Source organism: Petromyzon marinus, unplaced genomic scaffold (assembly GCF_048934315.1).
Source record: "Petromyzon marinus isolate PM22_M1 ecotype Great Lakes invasive population unplaced genomic scaffold, UKy_Petmar_22M1.pri1.0 PM_Scaffold_407, whole genome shotgun sequence".
Classification (NCBI taxonomy): domain Eukaryota; kingdom Metazoa; phylum Chordata; class Hyperoartia; order Petromyzontiformes; family Petromyzontidae; genus Petromyzon; species Petromyzon marinus.
In genome coordinates, this window is record NW_027423399.1 from 45,001 (window position 1) to 71,778 (window position 26,778).

A 26,778-nucleotide genomic window follows, 5' to 3' on the forward strand; every position below is an offset into this window, starting at 1 on the left:
AAATAAAATAACACAATAATAGTGTTAAAATAAATAAAATAATTATTGTGTTATTTTATTTTATCAATTTATTATTTTATTCTCATTCTACGTGACTTTACCGAAAGAACCAAAGAAGATGAATCATTGCAGTCACGAAAGCTTTAAATCGAAATATATATATATTTTGTTGTTGTTGTTGTGTAACCTACCACGTGGCTTTTAGCGAACGGAACCAGACAGAGAGAGAGAGAGCGAGCGCGTGGCTCCTTAGCGGTGGCGAAAAGCTTCGTACAGCAGCGTGGCACGCGGGGAGTAGGACCGGCGAGGGGACCCCCTTCTACGGCGATGTCTACGTGAGAGGTTCTCGCCACAAAATTTGGTTTCCTTTCGCCAAAGCCGCGCGGGAATTTCATCATCGATTTGGGGGGGGTGTGGGGGGGGGGTGGTGGAGGTTTTTTTTAAATTGAAAAATTTAAAATCATAAAGTCACCCACGTAGGTAAAAGGTAAAATTTTAAAAAATGTTAAAACAATCACCGGGGCTGTTTCGGCCACAGCCGTGAGCGGGCCTTCCGTCAGGTGGAAGGGGGGGGGGACCCCCCCCAGGTGGAAGGGGGGGGGACCCCCCCCTCCTCCTCTGACACAGATAGGTGAAAACCCTCCCTCCCATTTTGTTAGCATTTTTGACCGCGTTGTGTTGTGGTTATTGCAAACACGATGCCTTGAATAAAGGCGTCAGTTTTTGGGGCCAGTTAAAAGGGTAAAAACCTCATTACTATATCTTGTTTACTGGCAAAGGAGGTCTCATAATGTAAATCCTCACCCCCCGAGCCCTCAATAACTCTGATAGTGCGCTGTTGTTGAGTTGTACGCCTTTTGGCGTCTTCTGGTCCAACACCAGTGGAGAGACTAAAGGGCTCTAAGAAAAGCCGTCTCTGGTGTGGCCCAATCAAACTCAAGGACAGTGCCAATAATATTATCATCATCAGAGTTGTCTTTTTTTTTTTTGCATTTTGACTGCGTTGTGTTGTGGTTATTGCAAACATGATGCCTTGAATAAAGGCGTCAGTTTTTGTGCCAGTTAAAAGGGTAAAAACCTCATTCCTAAATCTTGTTACTGACAAAGGAGGTCTCATAATGTAAATTCTCACCCCGAGCCCTCAATAACTCTGATAGTGCGCTGTTGTTGAGCTGTACGCCTTTTGGCGTCTTGTGGTCCAACACCAGTGGAGAGACTAAAGGGGTCTAAGAAAAGCTGTCTCTGGTGTGGACCAATCAAATTCAAGGACAGTGCCAATAATATTATTATCATCAGAGTTGTCTTTTTTTGTTTGCATTTTGACTGCGTTGTGTTGTGGTTATTGCAAACGCGATGCCTTGAATAAAGGCGTCAGTTTTTGGGGCCAGTTAAAAGGGTAAAAACCTCATTACTATATCTTGTTTACTGGCAAAGGAGGTCTCATAATGTAAAGGCTCGCTCCGAGCCCTCAATAACTCTGATAGTGCGCTGTTTTTGAGTTGTACGCCTTTTGGCATCTTCTGGTCCAACACCAATGGAGACTAAAGGGCTCTAAGAAAATCTGTCTCGGGTGTGGACCAATCAAACTCAAGGACAGTGCCAATATTATTATCATCATCAGAGTTGTCTCTTTTTTGTTAGCATTTTTGACTGCTTGTGTTGTGGTTATTGCAAACACGATGCCTTGAATAAAGGCGTCAGTTTTTGGGGCCAGTTAAAAGGGTAAAAACCTCATTACTATATCTTGTTTACTGGCAAAGGAGGTCTCATAATGTAAATTCTCACCCAGAGCACCTCAATAACTCTGATAGTGCGCTGTTGTTGAGTTGTACGCCTTTTGGCGTCTTCTGGTCCAACACCAGTGAAGAGGCTAAAGGGGCTCTAAGAAAAGCCGTCTCTGGTGTGGACCAATCAAACTCAAGGACAGTGACAATATTATCATCATCAGAGTTGTCTCTTTTTTGTTAGCATTTTTGACTGCTTGTGTTGTGGTTATTGCAAACACGATGCCTTGAATAAAGGCGTCAGTTTTTGTGGCCAGTTAAAAGGGTAAAAACCTCATTCCTAAACCCTCCCTCCCCTTTCCCCCTACCACCCGCAGAAGGCAATCGAATTCTACATTTAATTTCTCTCTCTCTCCCTCTCTCTCTCTCGCACACACACGGCTTAAAGGTCTCGGTCCTGAGCGTGGCTCTCTCTCTGTGTGTGTGTGTTTCGCTCCAGCTATGTCCTCTCTAGCCGGCCGGCGATTTTTCGTTAAGTTTCATTGTTTTTAACCCACCACGTGGTCCGCTTTTTAGCGAATAGGTACCAGAGATGGAGAGAGAGAGGAGACGGAGAAAGAGTGGATCCTTAGCAGTCGCGAAAAGTTTCAAATGTAGAAGCTAGCCCTTCCCCCGTTGCATTAGACAGGGTGCCAGTGAGCCACCGCCACAAGCAAGAACAGCTCAGCCGGGGTAGCACTTGGGTGGCATCATCACCCGCAGCTCAGTGTCAAGCGAGGCACCATGAATTCCCCGGTCGTTCAATCGCATCGAGTCGATTTATTATTGAGCTACAAGTCCAAAGCAGTTGCGCGCGCGGAGAGTGCGGGGAGAGGGAGAGAGACACGGGGCGGGGGGGAGGAGAGAGAGAGAGACACGGGGAGAGAGAGACACGGGGAGAGAGAGACACGGGGAGAGAGAGACACGGGGGGAGAGAGACACGGGGGAGAGAGACACGGGGGGAGAGACACGGGGGGGAGACACGGGGGGAGAGACACGGGGAGAGAGAGACACGGGGGGAGAGAGACACGGGGGGGAGACACGGGGGGGGAGAGAGACACGGGGGGAGAGAGACACGGGGAGAGAGAGACACGGGGAGAGAGAGACACGGGGGGGAGAGACACGGGGGGGGAGAGAGAGACACGGGGCGGGGGGAGGAGAGAGAGACGGGGGGGGAGAGAGACACGGGGGGAGAGAGACACGGGGAGAGAGACACGGGGAGAGAGAGACACGGGGAGAGAGAGACACGGGGGGAGAGAGACGGGGGGGGGAGAGACACGGGGGGGGAGAGAGAGACACGGGGCGGGGGGAGGAGAGAGAGACGGGGGGGGAGAGAGACACGGGGGGAGAGAGACACGGGGAGAGAGACACGGGGAGAGAGAGACACGGGGAGAGAGAGACACGGGGGGAGAGAGACGGGGGGGGGAGAGAGAGACACGGGGAGGGAGAGAGACACGGGGGGGAGAGAGAGACACGGGGAGAGAGACACGGGGAGAGAGAGACACGGGGGGAGAGAGACGGGGGGGGAGAGACACGGGGGGAGAGAGACACGGGGAGGAGAGACACGGGGAGAGAGAGACACGGGGAGAGAGAGACACAGGGGGAGAGACACGGGGGGGGGGAGAGACACGGGGAGAGAGACACGGGGGGTGAGACACGGGGGGAGAGAGACACGGGGGGTGAGACACGGGGGGGAGAGAGACACGGGGGGGGAGAGAGACACGGGGGGGGGAGAGAGACGGGGGAGAGAGAGACACGGGGAGAGAGACACGGGGAGAGAGAGACACGGGGAGAGAGACACGGGGGGGAAGAGAGAGACATGGGGGGAGAGAGAGACACGGGGGGAGAGAGAGACACGGGGGGGGGAGACACAGGGAGAGAGACACGGGGGGAGAGAGAGACACGGGGGGAGAGAGAGACACGGGGGGAGAGAGAGACACGGGGGGAGAGAGAGACACGGGGGGAGAGAGACACGGGAGGAGAGAGACACGGGGGGAGAGAGACACGGGGAGAGAGACACGGGGGGAGAGAGAGAGACGGGGGGAGAGACACGGGGGGGGGAGATACACGGGGAGAGAGACACGGGGGGAGAGACACGGGGGATAGAGACACGGGGGGAGAGACACGGGGAGAGAGACACGGGGAGAGAGACACGGGGAGAGAGACACGGGGGAGAGACACGGGGAGAGAGAGACACGGGGGGAGAGAGACACGGGGGGAGACACGGGGGGGGGGGAGAGAGACACGGGGGGAGAGAGACACGGGGAGAGAGAGACACGGGGCGGGGGGAGGAGAGAGAGACGGGGGGGGAGAGAGACACGGGGGGAGAGAGACACGGGGAGAGAGACACGGGGAGAGAGAGACACGGGGAGAGAGAGACACGGGGGGAGAGAGACGGGGGGGGGAGAGAGAGACACGGGGAGGGAGAGAGACACGGGGGGGAGAGAGAGACACGGGGAGAGAGACACGGGGAGAGAGAGACACGGGGGGAGAGAGACGGGGGGGGAGAGACACGGGGGGAGAGAGACACGGGGAGGAGAGACACGGGGAGAGAGAGACACGGGGGAAGAGAGACACGGGGGGGGAGAGAGACACGGGGGGAGAGAGACACGGGGAGAGAGACACGGGGAGAGAGAGACACGGGGAGAGACACGGGGAGAGAGATACGGGGGGAGAGACACGGAGAGAGAGACACGGGGAGAGAGACACGGGGAGAGAGACACGAGGAGAGAGAGACACGGGGAGAGAGAGACACGGGGAGAGAGAGACGGGGGGGGGAGAGAGACACGGGGGGAGAGAGACACGGGGAGAGAGACACGGGGAGAGAGAGACACGGGGAGAGAGAGACACGGGGGGAGAGAGACACGGGGAGAGAGAGACACGGTGAGAGAGAGACACGGGGAGAGAGAGACACGGGGAGAGAGAGACACGGGGAGAGAGAGACGGGGGGGGGAGAGAGACACGGGGGGAGAGAGACACGGGGAGAGAGACACGGGGAGAGAGAGACACGGGGAGAGACACGGGGAGAGAGATACGGGGGGAGAGACACGAGAGAGAGACACGGGGAGAGAGACACGGGGAGAGAGACACGAGGAGAGAGAGACACGGGGAGAGAGAGACACGGGGAGAGAGAGACGGGGGGGGGGAGAGAGACACGGGGGGAGAGAGACACGGGGAGAGAGACACGGGGAGAGAGAGACACGGGGAGAGAGAGACACGGGGGGAGAGAGACGGGGGGGGGGGAGAGAGAGACACGGGGAGGGAGAGAGACACGGGGAAGGGGAGAGAGACACGGGGAGAGAGACACGGGGGGGAGACACGGGGGAGAGAGACGGGGGGGAGAGACACGGGGAGAGAGAGACACGGGGAGAGAGAGACACGGTGAGAGACACGGGGAGAGAGATACGGGGGGAGAGACACGGAGAGAGAGACACGGGGAGAGAGACACGGGGAGAGAGAGACACGGGGAGAGAGAGACACGGGGGGAGAGAGACACGGGGAGAGAGAGACACGGGGGAAGAGAGACACGGGGGGGAGAGAGACACGGGGGGAGAGAGACACGGGGGGAGAGAGACACGGGGGGAGAGAGACAAGGGGGGAGAGAGACACGGGGGGAGAGAGACACGGGGGGGAGAGACACGGGGGGAGAGAGACACGGGGGGGAGAGAGACACGGGGGGGGAGAGACACGGGGGGAGAGAGACACGGGGGGAGAGAGACACGGGGGAGAGACACGGGGAGAGAGAGACACGGGGAGAGAGAGACACGGGGAGAGAGAGACACGGGGAGAGAGAGACACGGGGAGAGAGACACGGGGGGAGAGAGACACGGGGAGAGAGAGACACGGGGAGAGAGAGACACGGGGAGAGAGACACGGGGGGAGAGAGACACGGGGGGAGAGAGACACGGGGAGAGAGACACGGGGAGAGAGAGACACGGGGAGAGAGAGAGACACGGGGGGGGAGAGACGGGGGGGAGACACGGGGGGAGACACGGGGAGAGAGACACGGGGGAGAGACACGGGGGGGGGAGAGACACGGGGGAGAGACACGGGGAAAGAGAGACACGGGGGGAGAGAGACACGGGGGGAGAGAGACACGGGGGGAGAGAGACACGGGGAGAGAGAGACACGGGAGAGAGAGAGACGGGGGTCAGAGAGAGAAAGAGACACGGGGAGAGAGAGACACGGGGAGAGAGAGAGACACAGAGAGAGAGACACGGGGAGAGAGACACGGGGAGAGAGACACGGGGGGAGAGACACGGGGGATAGAGACACGGGGGGAGAGATACGGGGAGAGAGACACGGGGAGAGAGACACGGGGAGAGAGACACGGGGAAGAGAGACACGGGGGAGGAGACACGGGGGGAGACACGGGGAGAGAGAGACGGGGAGAGAGAGACACGGGGAGAGAGACACGGGGGATGAGACACGGGGGGAGACACGGGGAGAGAGACACGGGGAGAGAGAGACATGGGGGAGGAGACACGGGGAGAGAGACACGGGAAGAGAGACACGGGGAGAGAGACACGGGGAGAGAGACACGGGGAGAGAGACACGGGGAGAGAGACACGGGGAGGGAGACACGGGGAGAGAGAGACACGGGGGGGGAGACACGGGGGGAGACTTGGGGCGGTCTGCATGTATTTATGTGTGTCTGTGTGTGTCTGTGTGTGTCTGTGTGAGTCTGTGTGTGTCTGTGTGTGTCTGTGTGTGTCTGTGTGAGTCTGTGTGTGTCTGTGTGTGTCTGTGTGTGAGTCTGTGTGAGTCTGTGTGAGTGTGTGTCTGTGTGTGTCTGTGTGTGTGTGTCTGTGTGTGTCTCTGTGTGTCTATGTGTGTCTGTGTGAGTCTGTGTGAGTCTGTGTGAGTCTGTGTGAGTCTGTGTGAGTGTGTGTGAGTGTGTGTCTGTGTGTGTGTCTATGTGTGTGTGTCTGTGTCTATGTGTGTCTGTGTGTGTCTGTGTGAGTCTGTGTGAGTGTGTGTCTGTGTGTGTGTCTATATGTGTGTGTCTGTGTGTGTCTCTATGTGCCTCTGTGTGTCTGTGTGTGTCTCTGTGTGTCTGTGTGTGTCTCTGTGTGAGTCTGTGTGTGTGTCTCTGTGTGTCTATGTGTGAGTCTGTGTGTGTGTGTGTGTGTGCCTCTGTGTGTCTATGTGTGAGTCTGTGTGTGTCTCTGTGTGTGCCTCTGTGTGTCTCTGTGTGTCTCTGTGTGTGTGTGTGTCTATGTGTCTCTGTGTGTGTCTGTGTGTTTCTATGTGTGTCTGTGTGTGTGTCTCTGTGTGTCTATGTGTGAGTCTGTGTGTGCCTCTGTGTGTCTCTGTGTGCCTCTGTATGTCTCTGTGTGTGTGTCTGTGTGTGTGTGTGTCTGTGTGTGTGTGTCTGTGTGTGTGTGTGTCTGTGTGTGTGTGTGTGTCTGTGTGTGTATGTGTGTGTGTCTGTGTGTGTGTGTCTGTGTGTCTGTGTGTGCCTGTCTGTGTGTGTGGGTGAGCGAGTGTATAACTAAGTGTCATTGGTGATTCTGTTCTGCGTCGATGTCTCCTCCTCCTCCACCTCCTCCTCCACCTCCTCCACCTCCTCCACCTCCTCCACCTCCTCCTCCACCTCCTCCACGTGGTACAAACTCCTTGGCGTGAGGGTTCAGCGTGCTCTTGAAAGCAGGCCCAGCCTGGGTGGGTGGGTGGGTGAGTGAGTGAGTGGGTGAGTGAGTGAGTGGGTGGGTGAGTGGGTGGGTGGGTGGGTGAGTGAGTGGGTGAATGAGTGGGTGAGTGGGTGTGTGAGTGAGTGGGTGAGTGGGTGAGTGAGTGGGTGAGTGGGTGGGTAAGCGTGTGGCTGAGTGGGTGAGTGAGTGGGTGAGTGAGTGAGTGGGTGAGTGAGTGAGTGAGTGGGTGGGTGAGTGAGTGGGTGAGTGAGTGGGTGAGTGAGTGGGTGAGTGGGTGAGTGAGTGTGTGAGTGAGTGGGTGAGTGGGTGGGTGAGTGGGTGAGTGGGTGGGTAAGCGTGTGGCTGAGTGGGTGAGTGAGTGGGTGAGTGAGTGAGTGGGTGAGTGAGTGAGTGGGTGGGTGAGTGAGTGAGTGGGTGAGTGAGTGAGTGGGTGAGTGAGTGGGTGAGTGAGTGGGTGAGTGAGTGGGTGAGTGGGTGAGTGAGTGTGTGAGTGAGTGGGTGAGTGGGTGAGTGAGTGGGTGAGTGGGTGGGTGAGCGTGTGGCTGAGTGGGTGAGTGAGTGGGTGAGTGAGTGAGTGGGTGAGTGAGTGAGTGGGTGGGTGAGTGAGTGAGTGGGTGAGTGAGTGAGTGGGTGAGTGAGTGAGTGAGTGGGTGAGTGAGTGAGTGGGTGGGTGGGTGGGTGAGTGAGTGGGTGAGTGAGTGGGTGAGTGAGTGGGTGAGCATGTGGCTGAGTGGGTGAGTGAGTGAGTGAGCGTGTGGCTGAGTGGGTGAGCGTGTGGGTGAGTGAGTGGGTGAGTGGGTGAGTGAGTGGGTGAGCGTGTGGCTGAGTGGGTGAGCGTGTGGGTGAGTGAGTGGGTGAGCGTGTGGGTGAGCGTGTGGGTGAGCGTGTGGGTGAGTGAGTACCCCCACCATCAGCGGTGTCTCCGCTGTGCCGTGAGTGGCACCAGGAAGGTCTCGTGCCGGGATGAACGACTCAGACTCCTCCTCCTCCAGCAACATCTCCTGGAAGCATCTCTCGATGAAGTCTTCCTCCCACAGCTCCTCCTCCACCTACGCACGGAGATACACACAGATACACACACAGAGATACACACAGAGACACACACAGAGACATACACAGAGACACACACACAGAGACAGAGAGATACACACACAGACACACACAGAGACACACACACAGAGACAGAGAGATACACACAGAGACACACACAGAGACACACACACACAGAGACACACACAGAGACACACACACAGAGAGATACACACAGAGAGATACACACACAGAGACACACACACACAGACAGAGAGATACACACACAGAGATACACACACAGAGATACACACACACACAGATACACACAAAGATACACACACAGATACACACACAGAGATACACTCACAGATACAAACACAGAGAGATACACACAGAGCTACACACACAAAGACACACACAGACAGAGAGATACACACACAGAGACACACACACAGATACACACAGAGATACACACGGAGATACACACACAGACAGAGAGATACACACACAGAGACACACACAGATACACACACAGACAGAGAGATACACACACAGAGACACACACACAGATACACACACAGAGATACACACACAGATACACACACAGAGATACACACACAGATACACACACAGAGAGACACACACAAACAGATACACACACAGAGACACACACAGAGATACACACAGAGAGACACACACACAGATACACACACAGAGACACACACAGAGACACACACAGAGAGACACACACAGATACACACACAGAGACACACACAGAGACACACACAGAGACACACACACAGAGAGATACACACACAGAGACAGAGAGATACACACAGAGACACACACAGATACACACACACACAGATACACACAGAGATACACACACAGACAGAGAGATACACACACAGACAGAGATAGACACGCACAGATACACACACAGAGATACACACGGAGATACACACACAGACAGAGAGATACACACACAGAGACACACACAGATACACACGGAGACACACACACAGAGACACACACAGAGACACACACAGAGATACACACAGAGACAACAACAACAACCGCCATTCGCCACTAAGTGGCGGTGACGTCACCACGACGCTTGTGCCAGGCTATGTGCACCCTGAGGCCACGTGAAGTGTCGAACGCCCGCTGGCAGGAGGTCACGGGGCAGACCCAGGTGCCACGGGTCGACTGACTGAGATGACTGGCTGATGCACCACCTGTGCCCCCTACTGTGCCAACCTGCTGTGCTTTAGCCACCAGGCACTCCGCTAGTTGTTGTGAGCGTCGCTCCTCCGCCCTCCGTTGTTGTTGGAGGGCGACTGCCTCCAACTGCCCAGTAGCATCCTTCACGAGCCTCCTCCACAGAGGCCGATCTTGACACCGCTGGTACCGGTCATCGGCAATTCCACTCAGCTCCACGTCCTCCTGTACCACATCACTCCATCTCTTCTCTAGCCCGTGCCGCGCCCGCTTAGCCCCCTCAATCCGGCCAAACAAAAGCTGTTTCGGCATGCGGTGGCTGAGCATGCGGGCTACATGACCCAGCCATCGCAGCCTTGCCCGCCGGAGGAGCTCACCGATGGGACCTTGCCCAGATCTTTCAAGGATTTGTGAGCTCCTCCACAAAATCCAGTCTGGTTAAACCCAGGATGGATCGTAGGCAGGCCAGCCTAAATGTTTCTAACCGGCGAAGATGCTCCATTAGGGGGGTCCAGCAAAACAACCCCCTACCTCCTTGCGGTGCCGGACGGGCAACTCTGTCGTGGACAGTGCTGTGGGGGGAGGGCCAATTCCGATTGGCTCCTCCCCTCATGGCGTCTGTGACCACCACAGTGGCTAAACGGGGGCTCTGGATGGGTACGAGGGGCTGGTAACCCCTCCACCTTCAATAAATTACCACGAAACCACGAGTTAAATATGTAACACACAGACACACACACAGACACACACAGAGACACACACAGAGACACACACAGAGATACACACACAGAGACATACACAGAGATACACACACACAGATAGACACACACAGCGATACACACAGATATACACACAGAGACACACACACAGAGACATACACAGAGACACACACAGACACACACACAGAGACACACACAGAGATACACACAGATACACACACAAAGAGATACCCACAAAGAGATACACACACAGAGACACACACACAGAGACACACACAGAGACACACACAGAAATACACACAGATACACACATAAAGAGATACCCACAAAGAGATACACAGATATACACACAGAGACATACACAGAGATACACACACACAGATAAACACACACAGAGATACACACACAGAGATACACACAAAGATACACAGAGATACACACACAGGGATACACACACACAGAGACACACACAGAGACACACACACAGAGACACACAGAGAGACACACACACAGAGATACACACACAGAGAAACACACACAGATACACACTCAAAGATACACACACAGAGACACACACACAGAGACACACAGAGAGACACACACACAGAGATACACACACAGTGACACACACAGAGATACACACACAGAGATACACACACAGATACACGCAGATACAGTAGTGATGGTGGTGATGATGATGGTGGTGGTGATGGTGATGATGGTGATGGTGGTGATGGTGGTGATGGTGGTGGTGGTGATGATGGTGATGATGGTGGTGATGATGATGATGGAGATGATGGTGATGGTGGTGATGATGGTGATGATGATGATGGTGGTGATGATGATCGTGATGGTGGTGATGATGATCGTGATGGTGGTGATGATGGTGATGGTGGTGATGGTGGTGATGTTGGTGGACGTACACGTTCAATAAATTCCTCTTCCAGCAGTTCTTGTTCAACCTGTGAGACACAGACACAACTACTCACCACTACTCACCACTACTCACCACTACTCACCACTACTCACTGACTCACCCACTCACCACTACTCACCACTCACTCACCACTCACTGACTCACTCACTCACTGACTCACTCACTCACCACTACTCACCACTACTCACCACTACTCACCACTCACTGACTCACTCACTCACCACTACTCACCACTACTCACCACTACTCACCACTCACCACTACTCACCACTACTCACCACTACTCACCACTACTCACTCACTCACTGACTCACCCACTCACCACTACTCACCACTACTCACCACTACTCACCACTCACTCACCACTACTCACCACTACTCACCACTCACTCACCACTACTCACCACTCACTGACTCACTCACTCACCACTACTCACCACTCACTGACTCACTCAATCACTGACTCACCCACTCACCACTACTCACCACTACTCACCACTACTCACCACTCACTGACTCACTCACTCACCACTACTCACCACTCACTGACTCACTCACTCACCACTACTCACCACTACTCACTACTCACCACTACTCACTACTCACCACTACTCACCACTACTCACCACTCACTGACTCACTCACTCACCACTACTCACCACTCACTGACTCACTCACTCACCACTACTCACCACTACTCACTACTCACCACTACTCACTACTCACCACTACTCACCACTACTCACCACTACTCACCACTCACTGACTCACTCACTCACCACTACTCACCACTACTCACCACTACTCACCACTCACTGACTCACTCACTCACCACTACTCACCACTACTCACCACTCACTGACTCACTCACCACTACTCACCACTACTCACCACTACTCACTCACTCACTGACTCACCCACTCACCACTACTCACCACTACTCACCACTACTCACCACTCACTCACCACTACTCACCACTACTCACCACTCACTCACCACTACTCACCACTCACTGACTCACTCACTCACCACTACTCACCACTCACTGACTCACTCACTCACTGACTCACCCACTAACCACTACTCACCACTACTCACCACTACTCACCACTCACTGACTCACTCACTCACCACTACTCACCACTCACTGACTCACTCACTCACCACTACTCACCACTACTCACTACTCACCACTACTCACTACTCACCACTACTCACCACTACTCACCACTCACTGACTCACTCACTCACTCACCACTACTCACCACTACTCACCACTACTCACCACTACTCACCACTACTCACCACTACTCACCACTCACAGACACACTACTCACCACTACTCACCACTACTCACCACTACTCACCACTCACAGACGCACTACTCACCACTCACTCACCACTACTCACCACTACTCACCACTACTCACCACTCACTGACTCACTCACCACTACTCACCACTACTCACCACTCACTGACTCACTGACTCACTCACTCACTCACCACTACTCACCACTACTCACTACTCACCACTACTCACCACTACTCACCACTCACTCACTCACCACTACTCACTACTCACCACTCACTGACTCACCCACTCACCACTCACTCACCACTACTCACCACTCACTGACTCACCCACTCACTCACCACTACTCACCACTCACTGACTCACTCACTCACTCAACACTACTCACAACTACTCACTACTCACCACTCACTCACTCACCACTACTCACCACTCACTGACTCACTCACTCACTGACTCACCACTACTCACCACTATTCACCACTACTCACCACTACTCACCACTCACTCACCACTCACTGACTCACTCACCACTACTCACCACTACTCACCACTCACTGACTCACTCACTCACTGACTCACCCACTCACTCACCACTACTCACCACTCACTGACTCACTCACTCACTCACCACTACTCACTACCCACTCACCACTCACTCACCACTACTCACCACTACTCACCACTACTCACCACTCACTGACTCACTCACTCACCACTACTCACCACTCACTGACTCACTCACTCACCACTACTCACCACTACTCACTACTCACCACTACTCACTACTCACCACTACTCACCACTACTCACCACTCACTGACTCACTCACTCACTCACCACTACTCACCACTACTCACCACTACTCACCACTCACAGACACACTACTCACCACTACTCACCACTACTCACCACTCACAGACGCACTACTCACCACTACTCACCACTACTCACCACTACTCACCACTCACTGACTCACTCACCACTACTCACCACTACTCACCACTCACTGACTCACTGACTCACTCACTCACCACTACTCATCACTACTCACTACTCACCACTACTCACCACTACTCACCACTACTCACTCACCACTACTCACTACTCACCACTCACTGACTCACCCACTCACCACTCACTCACCACTACTCACCACTCACTGACTCACCCACTCACCACTCACTCACCACTACTCACCACTCACTGACTCACTCACTCACTCAACACTACTCACAACTACTCACTACTCACCACTCACTCACTCACCACTACTCACCACTCACTGACTCACTCACTCACTGACTCACCACTACTCACCACTATTCACCACTACTCACCACTACTCACCACTCACTCACCACTCACTGACTCACTCACCACTACTCACCACTACTCACCACTCACTGACTCACTCACTCACTGACTCACCCACTCACTCACCACTACTCACTACTCACTCACCACTCACTCACCACTACTCACCACTACTCACCACTCACTGACTCACCCACTCACCACTCACTCACCACTACTCACCACTCACTGACTCACTCACTCACTGACTCACCCACTCACCACTCACTCACCACTCACTGACTCACCCACTCACCACTCACTCACCACTCACTGACTCACCACTACTCACCACTACTCACCACTCACTGACTCACCCACTACTCACCACTACTCACCACTCACTGACTCACTCACTCACTCACCACTACTCACCACTACTCACCACTCACTCACTCACCACTACTCACCACTCACTGACTCACTTACTCACCACTACTCACCACTACTCACCACTACTCACCACTCACTCACCACTACTCACCACTCACTCACCACTCACTGACTCACTCACTCACCACTACTCACCACTCACTGACTCACTCACTCACTGACTCACCCACTCACCACTCACTCACCACTACTCACCACTCACTGACTCACTCACTCACTCACCACTACTCACCACTACTCACCACTCACTGACTCACCCACTCACCACTCACCCACTCACTGACTCACCACTCACTCACCACTACTCACCACTCACTGACTCACTCACCACTACTCACCACTCACTGACTCACTCACTCACTCACCACCACTCACTCACTCACTCACCACTACTCACCACTACTCACCGACTCACTCACTCACTCACCACTACTCACCACTACTCACCACTCACTGACTCACTCACTCACCACTACTCACTACTCACTCACCACTACTCACCACTACTCACCACTCACTGACTCACTCACTCACCACTACTCACCACTCACTCACTCACCACTACTCACTCACCACTACTCACCACTCACTCACTCACCACTACTCACTCACCACTACTCACCACTCACTCACTCACCACTCACTCACCCACAACTACTCACTACTACTCACCACTCACTGACTCACTCACTCATTCACCACTACTCACTACTACTCACCACTACTCACCACTCACTGACTCACTCACTCACTCACCACTACTCACCACTCACTCACTCACCACTACTCACCACTCACTCACCACTACTCACCACTACTCACCACTCACTGACTCACTCACTCACCACTACTCACCACTCACTCACCACTACTTACCACTACTCACTCACCACTACTCACCACTCACTGACTCACTCACTCACTCACCACTACTCACCACTCACTGACTCACTCACTCACTCACCACTACTCACCATTCACTGACTCACTCACCACTACTCACCACTCACTCCCCACTACTCACCACTCACTCACTCACCACTACTCACCACTACTCACCACTCACTGACTCACTCACTCACTCACCACTACTCACCACTACTCACCACTACTCATGACTCACTGACTCACTCACTCACCACTACTCACCACTCACCACTCACTCACTCACCACTCACTCACCACTACTCACCACTCACTCACCACTACACCACTCACTGACTCACTCACTCACTCACCACTACTCACCACTACTCACCACTACTCACTCACCACTACTCACCACTCACTCACTCACCACTACTCACTCACCACTACTCACCACTCACTCACTCACCACTCACTCACCCACAACTACTCACTACTACTCACCACTCACTGACTCACTCACTCACTCACCACTACTCACTACTACTCACCACTACTCACCACTCACTGACTCACTCACTCACTCACTCACCACTACTCACCACTCACTCACTCACCACTACTCACCACTCACCACTCACTCACCACTACTCACCACTACTCACCACTCACTGACTCACTCACTCACCACTACTCACCACTCACTCACCACTACTTACCACTACTCACTCACCACTACTCACCACTCACTGACTCACTCACTCACTCACCACTACTCACCACTCACTGACTCACTCACTCACTCACCACTACTCACCACTACTCACCATTCACTGACTCACTCACCACTACTCACCACTCACTCCCCACTACTCACCACTCACTCACTCACCACTACTCACCACTACTCACCACTCACTGACTCACTCACTCACTCACCACTACTCACCACTACTCACCACTACTCATGACTCACTGGACTCACTCACTCACCACTACTCACCACTCACCACTCACTCACCACTCACTCACCACTACTCACCACTCACTCACCACTACACCACTCACTGACTCACTCACTCACTCACCACTACTCACCACTACTCACCACTCACTGACTCACTCACCACTACTCACTACTCACTCACCACTACTCACCACTCACTGACTCACTCACTCACCACTACTCACCACTCACTCACCACTACTTACCACTACTCACTCACCACTACTCACTCACCACTCACTCACTCACCACTACTCACCACTCACTCACCCACAACTACTCACTACTACTTACCACTACTCACTCACCACTACTCACCACTACTCACTCACCACTACTCAAAACTACTCACCACGCACTCACTCACCACTACTCACCACTCACTCACCCACCAACCCACCACTCACCCACCCACGCACCCACTCACCCACTCACCCACCCAATCACTCACCCACCCACTCAATCACCCACCCACCCACCCAATCAATCACCCACCCACCCACTCACCCACCCATCCACCCACTCACCCACCCACCCATCCACCCACTCACCCACGCACCCACCCACTCACTCACTCACCCACTCACCCACTCACCCACCCATCCACCCACTCACCCACCCATCCAACCACTCACCCACTCACTCACTCACCCACTCACCCACCCATCCACCCACTCACCCACCCATCCACCCACTCAACCACCCACCCACTCACCCACTCAACCACCCACCCACTCACCCACTCGCCCACTCACCCATCCACCAACCCACTCACCTACCCAATCACTCACCCACCAACCCACCCACCAACCCACCCACCCACCCACCGACTGACCCCACTCACTCACCCCCCCACTCACTCACTCACCCACTCACCCACCAACCCACCCACTCAACCACCCACTCACTCACCCACCCACCCACCAACTCACCCACCCACCCACTCACTCACCCACCCACCCACTCACCCACCCATCCAGCCACTCACCAACCTCACCCACCTACCCACTCACCCACCCACTCACTCACTCACCCATCCACCTACTCACCCACCCATCCACCCACTCACTCACTAACCCACTCACCCATCCACCCACTCACCCACTCACTCACTCACTCACCCACCCATCCACCCACCCACTCGCCCACCCATCCACCCACCCACCGACTCACTCACTCACCCACCCAATCACTCATCCACCCACCAACCCACACACTCACCCACCCACCCACTGACCCACTCACTCACCCACCCACTCACTCACCCACTCACCCACCCACCCACTCAACCACCCACTCACTCACCCACCCATTCACCCACTCACTCACCCACCCACTCACTCACCTACCCACCCACTCACCCACCCACCCACTCACCCACCCATCCAGCCACTCACCAATTCACCCACCTACCCACTCACCCACCCACTAACTCACCCACCCATCCACCCACTCACCCACCCATCCACCCACTCACCTACTCACTCACTAACCAACTCACCCATCCACCCATTCACCCACTCACTCACTCACTCACCCACTCAACCACCCACCCACTCTCCCACCCATCCACCCACTCAACCACCCACTCACTCACTCACCCACCCACCCACCCACTCAACCACCCACTAACTCACCCACCCACCAACTCACCCACCCACCCACTCACTCACCCACCCACACACTCACCCACCCACCCAATCACTCACCCACCCACCCACTCACCCACCCACCCACCACCCACCCACCCACCCACCCACCCACTCACCCACCCACCCACCCACTCACCCACTCACCCACCCACCCACTCACCCACCCACCCACTCACTCACGCACCCACTCACCCACCCACTCACCCATCCACCCATTCACCCACCCACTCACTCACCCACCACCACCCACCTCACCCATCCACCCATTCACCAACTCACCCACCCACCCACCTCACTCACCCACCCACTCACTCACCCACCCATCCATCCACTCACCCACCTATCCACCCACTCACCCACTCACTCACTAACCCACTCACCCACCCATCCACCCACTCATCCACCCACTTGCCCACCCATCCACCCACTCACTCACCCACTCACCCACCCACCCACCCACTCACGCACCCACCCACTCACTCACCCACCCACTCACCAACCTACCCATCCACCCACTCACTCACTCACCCACCCACTCACCCACCCACTCACCCACTCACTCACCCACTCACCCACCCACCCACCCACTCACCCACCCACCCACTCACCCACCCACCCACTCACCCACCCACCCACTCACTCACCCACCCACTCACCAACCTACCCATCCACCCACTCACTCACCCACCCACCCACCCACTCACGCACCCACCCACTCACTCACCCACCCACTCACTCACTCACCCACCCACTCACCCACCCACTCACCCACCCACTCACCCACCCACTCACCCACGTACTCACCCACTCACCCACCCACTCACCCATCCACCCATTCACCAACTCACCCACCCACCCACTCACTCACCCACCCACTCACCCACCCATCCAGCCACTCACCCACCCATCCACCCACTCACTCACCCACCCACCCACACACCCACCCACCCACTCACGCACCCGCCCACTCACTCACCAACCTACCCATCTACCCACTCACTCACTCACCTACCCACCCCCTCACCCACTCACTCACCCACTCACCCACCCACCCACTCACTCACTCACCCACCCACTCACCCACCCACTCACCCACCCACCCACCCACTCCACCCACCACTCACCCACCCACTCACCCACCCACCCACCCACCCACTCACCCACCCACCCACCCACTCACCCACCCACCCACCCACTCACCCACCCACCCACCCACTCACCCACCCACCCACCCACTCACCCACCCACCCACCCACTCACCCACCCACCCACCCACTCACCCACCCACCCACCCACCCACTCACCCACCCACCCACCCACGCACCCACCCACTCACTCACCCACCCACTCACCAACCTACCCATCCACCCACTCACTCACTCACCCACCCACCCACTCACCCACCCACTCACCCACCCACTCACCCACCCACTCACCCACCCACTCACCCACCCACTCACCCACCCACCCACTCACCCACCCACTCACCCACCCACTCACCCACTCACCCACCCACCCACTCACCCACCTACCCACTCACCCACCCACCCACACACCCACCCACTCACTCACCCACTCACTCTCTCACCCACTCACTCACTCACCCACTCACCCATCCACTCACTCACCAACCTACCCACTCACTCACCCACCCACCCACCCACTCACCCACTCACCCACCCACTCACCCACCCACCCACTCACCAACCCACCTACTCACCCACCCACCCACTCACCCACTCACTCACCCACTCACTCACCCACTCACCCACCCACCCACTCACTCACCCACCCACCCACTCACCCACTCACTCACTCACTCACCCACTCACCCATCCACTCACTCACCAACCTACCCACTCACTCACCCACCCACCCACTCACCCACCCACCCACTCACCCACTCACTCACTCACCCACCCACTCACCCACCCACCCACCCACTGACTCACCCACTCACCCACCCACTCACCCACTCACCCACCCACTAACTCACTCACCCACCCACCCACTCACCCACTCACTCACCCACCCAATCACTCACCCACTCACTCACCCACTCACTCACCCACTCACCCACTCACCCACCCACTCACCCACCCACTCACTTACCCACTCACCCACTCACTCACTCACCCACTCACTCACTCACTCACCCACCCACCCACCCACTCACTCACCCACCCACCCACTCACTCACTCGCCCATCCACTCACCCACTCAGCCATCCACCCACTCACTCACTCACTCACCCACTCACCCACCCACCCACCCACTCTCACCCACTCACTCACCCACTCACCCACTCACTCACCCACCCACCCACCCACTCACTCACCCACTCACCCACCCACTCACCCACTCACCCACTCACCCACCCACTCACTCACTCACCCACCCACCCACTCACCCACTCACTCACCCACCCACCCAATCACTCACCCACTCACTCACCCACTCACTCACCCACTCACCCACCCACACACTCACTTACCCACTCACCCACTCACTCACTCACCCACTCACTCACTCACTCACCCACCCACCCACCCACCCACTCACTCACCCACCCACCCACTCACTCACTCACTCACCCACCCACTCACTCACTCACTCACCCACTCACCCACTCTCACCCACCCACTCACCCACTCACCCACCCACTCACCCACTCACCCACTCACCCACTCACTCACCCACCCACTCACCCATCCACCCACTCACTCACTCACTCACCCACTCACCCACCCACCCACTCTCACCCATCCACCCACTCACTCACTCACCCACCCACTCACCCACCCACTCACCCACTCACCCACCCACTCACTTACCCACTCACTCACTCACCCACCCACTCACTCACCCACTCACTCACCCACTCACCCATCCACTCACTCACTAACCTACCCACTCACTCACCCACCCACCCACCCACTCACTCACCCACCCACTCACCCACCCACTCACCCACTCACTCACCCACTCACCCACCCACTCACCCACTCACTCACCCACCCACCCAATCACTCACCCACTCACTCACCCACTCACTCACCCACCCACCCACCCACTCACTCACCCACCCACCCACCCACTCACTCACTCGCCCATCCACTCACTCACTCGCTCACCCACCCACTCACTCACTCACCCACCCACTCACCCACTCACTCACCCACCCACTCACTCACTCACTCACCCACCCACCCACTCACCCACCCACCCACTCACTCACCCACCCACCCACCCACTCAACCACCCACCCACTCACCCATCCACTCACCCACCCACTCACCTACCCACCCACCCACTCACTCACCCACTCACTCACACACCCACCCACCCACCCACTCACCCACCCACCCCACCCACTCACCCACTCACCCACCCACTCACCCACTCACCGACCCACTCACCCACTCACTCACCCACCCACTCACTCACCCACTCACCCATCCACTCACTCACCAACCTACCCACTCACTCACTCACTCACCCACTCACTCACTCACCCACCCACTCACTCACTCACCCACCCACCCACTCACTCACCCACCCACCCACTCACCCACCCACTCACCCACTCACTCACCCACCCACCCACCCACTCACCCACCCACTCACCCACCCACTCACTCACTCACCCACCCACCCACTCACTCACCCACCCACCCACTCACCCACCCACTCACCCACTCACTCACCCACCCACCCACCCACTCACCCACCCACTCACCCACCCACTCACCCACTCACCCACTCACTCACCCACCCACCTGTCTCTCAAACTCCTCCTCGTTCTCCATCCACATGAAGTCAGCAAAGGGGTTCTCATCGGCGGCTGCCGGCCCTCCTCCCGTGTACCCGGCCAGTGCGTGGACTTCATCAGCCCCAGGAGGCCCCGCCCATGGGAACTTCATGGCCACGCCCCCTCCCCCCAACCAACCTACTCACACAAGCACACACAGGTACACATACATACACACAGGTACACATACATACACACAGGTACACATACATACACACACAGGTACACACACACACACAGGTACACACACAGGTACACACACACAGGTACACATACATACAGGTACACATACAGGTACACACACACACACAGGTGTACACACACACACACAGGTACACATACATAACAGGTACACATACAGGTACACACACACACAGGTACACATACACACACAGGTACACACACAACACACCACAGGTACACACACACACACATACACACAGGTACACACACACACATACACACAGGTACAAACTAGACACAGGTACACACACACATAGACACAGGTACACACACATAGACACAGGTACACAAACATCGTGCGACGAGTACACAGATACACACACAGGTACACACACACAGACACACAACACACAAGGTACACACACACATGTACACACACACACAGGTACACACACACACATGTACACATAGGTACACACACAGGTACACACACACACAGGTACACACACACACAGGTACACACACACACAGGTACACACACGTGTACACACACACACGTGTACACATACACAGGTACACTTACACACAGGTACACACACACACAGGTACACACACACAGGTACACATACAGGTACAGACACACATACACACACACAGGTACACACACACACAGGCACACACACACAGGCACACACACATACACACAGGTACATACATACACACAGGTACACACAACAACAACAACCGCCATTCACCACTAAGTGGCGGTGACGTCACCACGGCGCTTGTGCCAGGCTATGTGCACCTTGAGGCCACGTGGAGTGTCGAACGCCCGCTGGCAGGAGGTCACGGGGCAGACCCAGGTGCCACGGGTCGACTGACTGAGATGACTGGCTGATGCACCACCTGTGCCCCCTACTGTGCCAACCTGCTGTGCTTTAGCCACCCGGCGCTCCGCTCGTTGTTGTGAGCGTCGCTCCTCCGCCCTCCGTTGTTGTTGGAGGGCGACTGCCTCCAACTGCCCAGTAGCGTCCTTCACGAGCCTCCTCCACAGAGGCCGATCTTGACACCGCTGGTACCAGTCATCGGCAAGTCCACTCAGCTCCACGTCCTCCTGTACCACATCACTCCATCTCTTCTCTAGCCCGTGCCGCGCCCGTTTAGCCCCCTCAATCCGTCCGAACAAAAGCTGTTTCGGCATGTGGTGGCTGGGCATGCGGGCTACATGACCCAGCCATCGCAGCCTTGCCCGCCGGAGTAGCTCACCGATGTGACCTTGCCCAGATCTTTCAAGGATTTGTGAGCTCCTCACACAATCCAGTCTGGTTAAACCCAGGATGGATCGTAGGCAGGCCAGCCTAAGTGTTTATAACCGGCGAAGATGTTCCATTAGGGGGGTCCACGTTTCGCAAGCGTAGAGAAGGGAGGGAATGACTGTGGCCGAGAAGACCTGAAGCTTAGTGCGGAGCGACAGACCAGGCACACACACACAGACACAGGTACACACACACACAGGTACAGCAGAATTAGTAGCAGCAGCAGTAGTAGCAGCAGTAGTAGTAGCAGTAGGAGCAGTAGTAGGAGTAGCAGTAGTGGCAGTAATAGCAGCAGAAGTAGTAGCAGTAGCAGCAGTAGTAGCAGCAGTAGTAGCAGCAGTATCAGCAGCAGCAGTAGCAGATGTAGTAGTAGTAACAGTAGTAGCAGTAGTAGTAGCAGTAGTAGCAGTAATAGTAACAGCAGCAGTAGTAGTAGCAGTAGTAGCAGTAACAGCAGTAGTAGCAGCAGTAGTAGCAGCAGTAGCAGTAGTAGCTGTAGTAGTAGCAGCAGTAGTAGTAGCAGTAGTAGCTGTAGTAGTAGTAGCAGCAGTAGCAGCAGTACTAGCTGTAGTAGTAGCAGTAGCAGCAGTAGCTGTCGTAGTAGTAGCAGCAGTAGTAGCTGGAGTAGTAGTAACAGCAGTAGTAGTAGCAGTAGTTGTAACAGCAGTAGTAGTAGTAGCAGCAGTAGTAGCTGGAGTAGTAGCAGCAGCAGTTGTAGTAGTAGCTGTAGTAGTAGAAGCAGCAGTAGCAGCAGTAGCAATAGTAGCAGCAGTAGTAGCAGCAGCAGTAGCAGTAACAGCAGTAGCAGCAGTAGTAGCTGGAGTAGTAACAGCAGCAGCAGTAGCAGCAGCACTAGTAGTAGCTGTAGTAGCAGTAGTAGTAGTAGCATTAGTAGCAGCAGCAGTAGTAGTAGCAGCAGCAGTAGTAGTAGCTGTAGTAGTAGTAGAAGCAGCAGTAGCAGGAGTAGTAGCAGTAGTAGCCGCAGTAGTAGTAACAGCAGTAGACGCTGCAGTAGTAACAGCAGTAGTAGTAACAGAAGCAGTAGTTGTAACAGTAGCTGCAGTAGTAGTAACAGCAGTAGTATACGCTGGAGTAGTAACAGCAGCAGCAGTAGTAGCTGTAGTAGTAGCAGCAGTAGTAGCTGTAGTAGTAACAGCAGTAGTAGTAGCAGAAGTAACAGCAGTAGTAGTAGCTGTAGTAACAGCAGTAGAATACGCTGGAGTAGTAACAGCAGCAGCAGTAGTAGTAGCAGTAGTAGCTGGAGTACTAATAGCAGCAGTAGTAGTAGCAGCAGTAGTAGCTGTAGTAGAAGCAGCAGTAGTAGTAGAAGTAACAGCAGTAGTAGTAGCTGTAGTAACAGCAGTAGTAGTAGCTGTAGTAGTAGTAGCAGCAGTAGACGCTGGAGTAGTAACAGCAGTAGTAGTAACAGTAGTAGTAGTAGCTGGAGTAGTAACAGTAGTAGTAGCTGGAGTAGTAGCAGCTGTAGTTGTAACAGCAGCAGTAGTAGTAGTAACAGCAGTAATAGTAGCTGTAGTAGTAGCAGCAGTAGACGCTGGAGTAGTTGTAACAGCAGTAGTACCAGCAGTAGTAGCAGCAGCAGTAGTTGTAACAGTAGCAGCAGTAATAGTAACAGTAGCAGAAGTTGTAACAGTAGTAGCAGCAGTAGTAGTAGCAGCAGTAGTAGTAGCAGTAGTTGTAACAGTAACAGCAGCAGTAGTAGTAACAGCAGTAGTAGTAGCTGTATTAGTAGTAACAGCAGTAGTAGTAGCAGCAGTAGTAGTAACAGTAGTAGTAGCAGCAGTAGTTGTAACAGTAGTAGTAGTAACAGCAGTAGTAGTAGCTGTAGTAGCTGTAGTAGTAGCTGTAGTAGTAACAGCAGTAGTAGTAGCATTAGTAGTAGTAGCTGTAGTAGCAGCAGTAGTAGCAGCAGTAGTAGTAGCTGTAGTAGCAGTAGTAGCTGTAGTAGTAGCAGCAGTAGTAGTAGCAGTAGTAGTAGCAGCAGTAGTAGTAGCTGTAGTAGTAGTAGCAGTAGTAGCTGTAGTAGTAGCAGCAGTAGTAGTAGTAGCTGTAGTAGTAGTAGCTGTAGTAGTAGCAGCAGTAGTAGCTGTAGTAGTAGCTGTAGTAGTAGCTGTAGTAGTAACAGCAGTAGTAGTAGCTGTAGTAGCAGCAGTAGTAGTAGCAGCAGTAGTAGCAGCAGTAGTAGTAGCAGCAGTAGTAACAGTAGTAGTAGCTGTAGTAGTAGTAGCAGCAGTAGTTGTAACAGTAGTAGTAGTAGCTGTAGTAGTAGCAGCAGTAGTAGTAGCTGTAGTAGTAGCAGCAGTAGTAGCAGCAGTAGTTGTAACAGTAGTAGCAGTAGTAACAGCAGTAGTAGTAGCAGCAGTAGTAGTAGCAGTAGTTGTAACAGTAACAGCAGCAGTAGTAGTAACAGCAGTAGTAGTAGCTGTAGTAGTAGTAACAGCAGTAGTAGTAGCAGCAGTAGTAGTAACAGTAGCAGTAGTAGCAGCAGTAGTAGTAGTAGCTGTAGTAGTAGCAGCAGTAGTTGTAACAGTAGCAGCAGTAGCAGCAGCAGTAGTAGTAGTAGTAGCTGTAGTAGTAGTAGCAGTAGTAGTAGCTGTAGAAGTAGCTGTAGTAGTAGCAGCAGTAGTTGTAACAGTAGCAGTAGTAGTAGCAGCAGTAGTTGTAACAGTAGTAGTAGTAGCTGTAGTAGTACCAGCAGTAGTTGTAACAGTAGCAGCAGTAGCAGCAGCAGTAGTAGTAACAGCAGTAGTAGTAGTAGCAGCAGTAGTAGCAGGAGTAGTAGCAGTAGCAGCAGTAGTAGTAGTAACAGTAGCAGCAGCAGTAGTAGTAACAGCAGTAGTAGTAGTAGCAGCAGTAGTAGTAGTAACAGTAGCAGCAGTAGTAGTAGCAGCAGTAGTAGTAGTAACAGTAGTAGTTGTAACAGTAGTTGTAACAGTAACAGCAGCAGTAGTAGTAACAGCAGTAGTAGTAGCTGTAGTAGTAGCTGTAGTAGTAGTAGCTGTAGTAGTAGTAGTAGTAGCTGTAGTAGTAGCTGTAGTAGTAGCAGCAGTAGTAGTTGTAACAGTAGCAGCAGTAGTAACAGTAGTAGTTGTAACAGTAGCAGCAGCAGTAACAGTAGTTGTAACAGTAACAGCAGCAGTAGTAGCAGCAGAGGCAGGTAAACCCCGACTGCGACCTCCACCACAAGCGCCCAGGCCTTGCCGCGCGCGGCCGGCCGCGTCGCTCCCGAGGCGGCATCGAAAACAGGCAAGGGCCTAGGGCCGGGAAGGACATCCCCCTAGGCCCCACCGCCAACATCACACATTCGAGGGGCCGACGTTTTCGTTACCGATGCGTCCCAAGCCGCGCCTCGTCCACCTCCTCTTCCTCGTCGTCCTCCGGGGAGACGAAGACTCCACCACCACCTCCTCCACCACCTCCTCATCAACCAACCTCGTCTCAAAACGCTCCTCGTCCGCTAGGGCCGAGCAAAAACAAAGGGGACGTCACCGGCGGGGGGTCCCTTCTTTAGTCTTCCGCTTCCGGAAGAGGTCTTC

General features: G+C 54.7%; 1 protein-coding gene across 1 annotated transcript; it reads right to left on the minus strand.

Moving 5' to 3' along the window:
* Positions 1–7,194: 7,194 nt before the first annotated feature.
* On the minus strand, positions 7,195–26,742 carry LOC116937169 (polyadenylate-binding protein-interacting protein 2-like). The gene is made up of 5 exons (XM_076064372.1): positions 26,571–26,742; positions 21,694–21,863; positions 11,313–11,351; positions 8,326–8,466; positions 7,195–7,423 (listed from the first exon to the last, which is right to left on the minus strand). The coding sequence occupies exons 2-5, from the start codon at positions 21,835–21,837 to the stop codon at positions 7,265–7,267; spliced, it is 483 nt and encodes a 160-aa protein (XP_075920487.1). The 5' UTR covers positions 21,838–21,863; positions 26,571–26,742; the 3' UTR covers positions 7,195–7,264.
* Between the last annotated feature and the right edge of the window lie 36 nt (positions 26,743–26,778).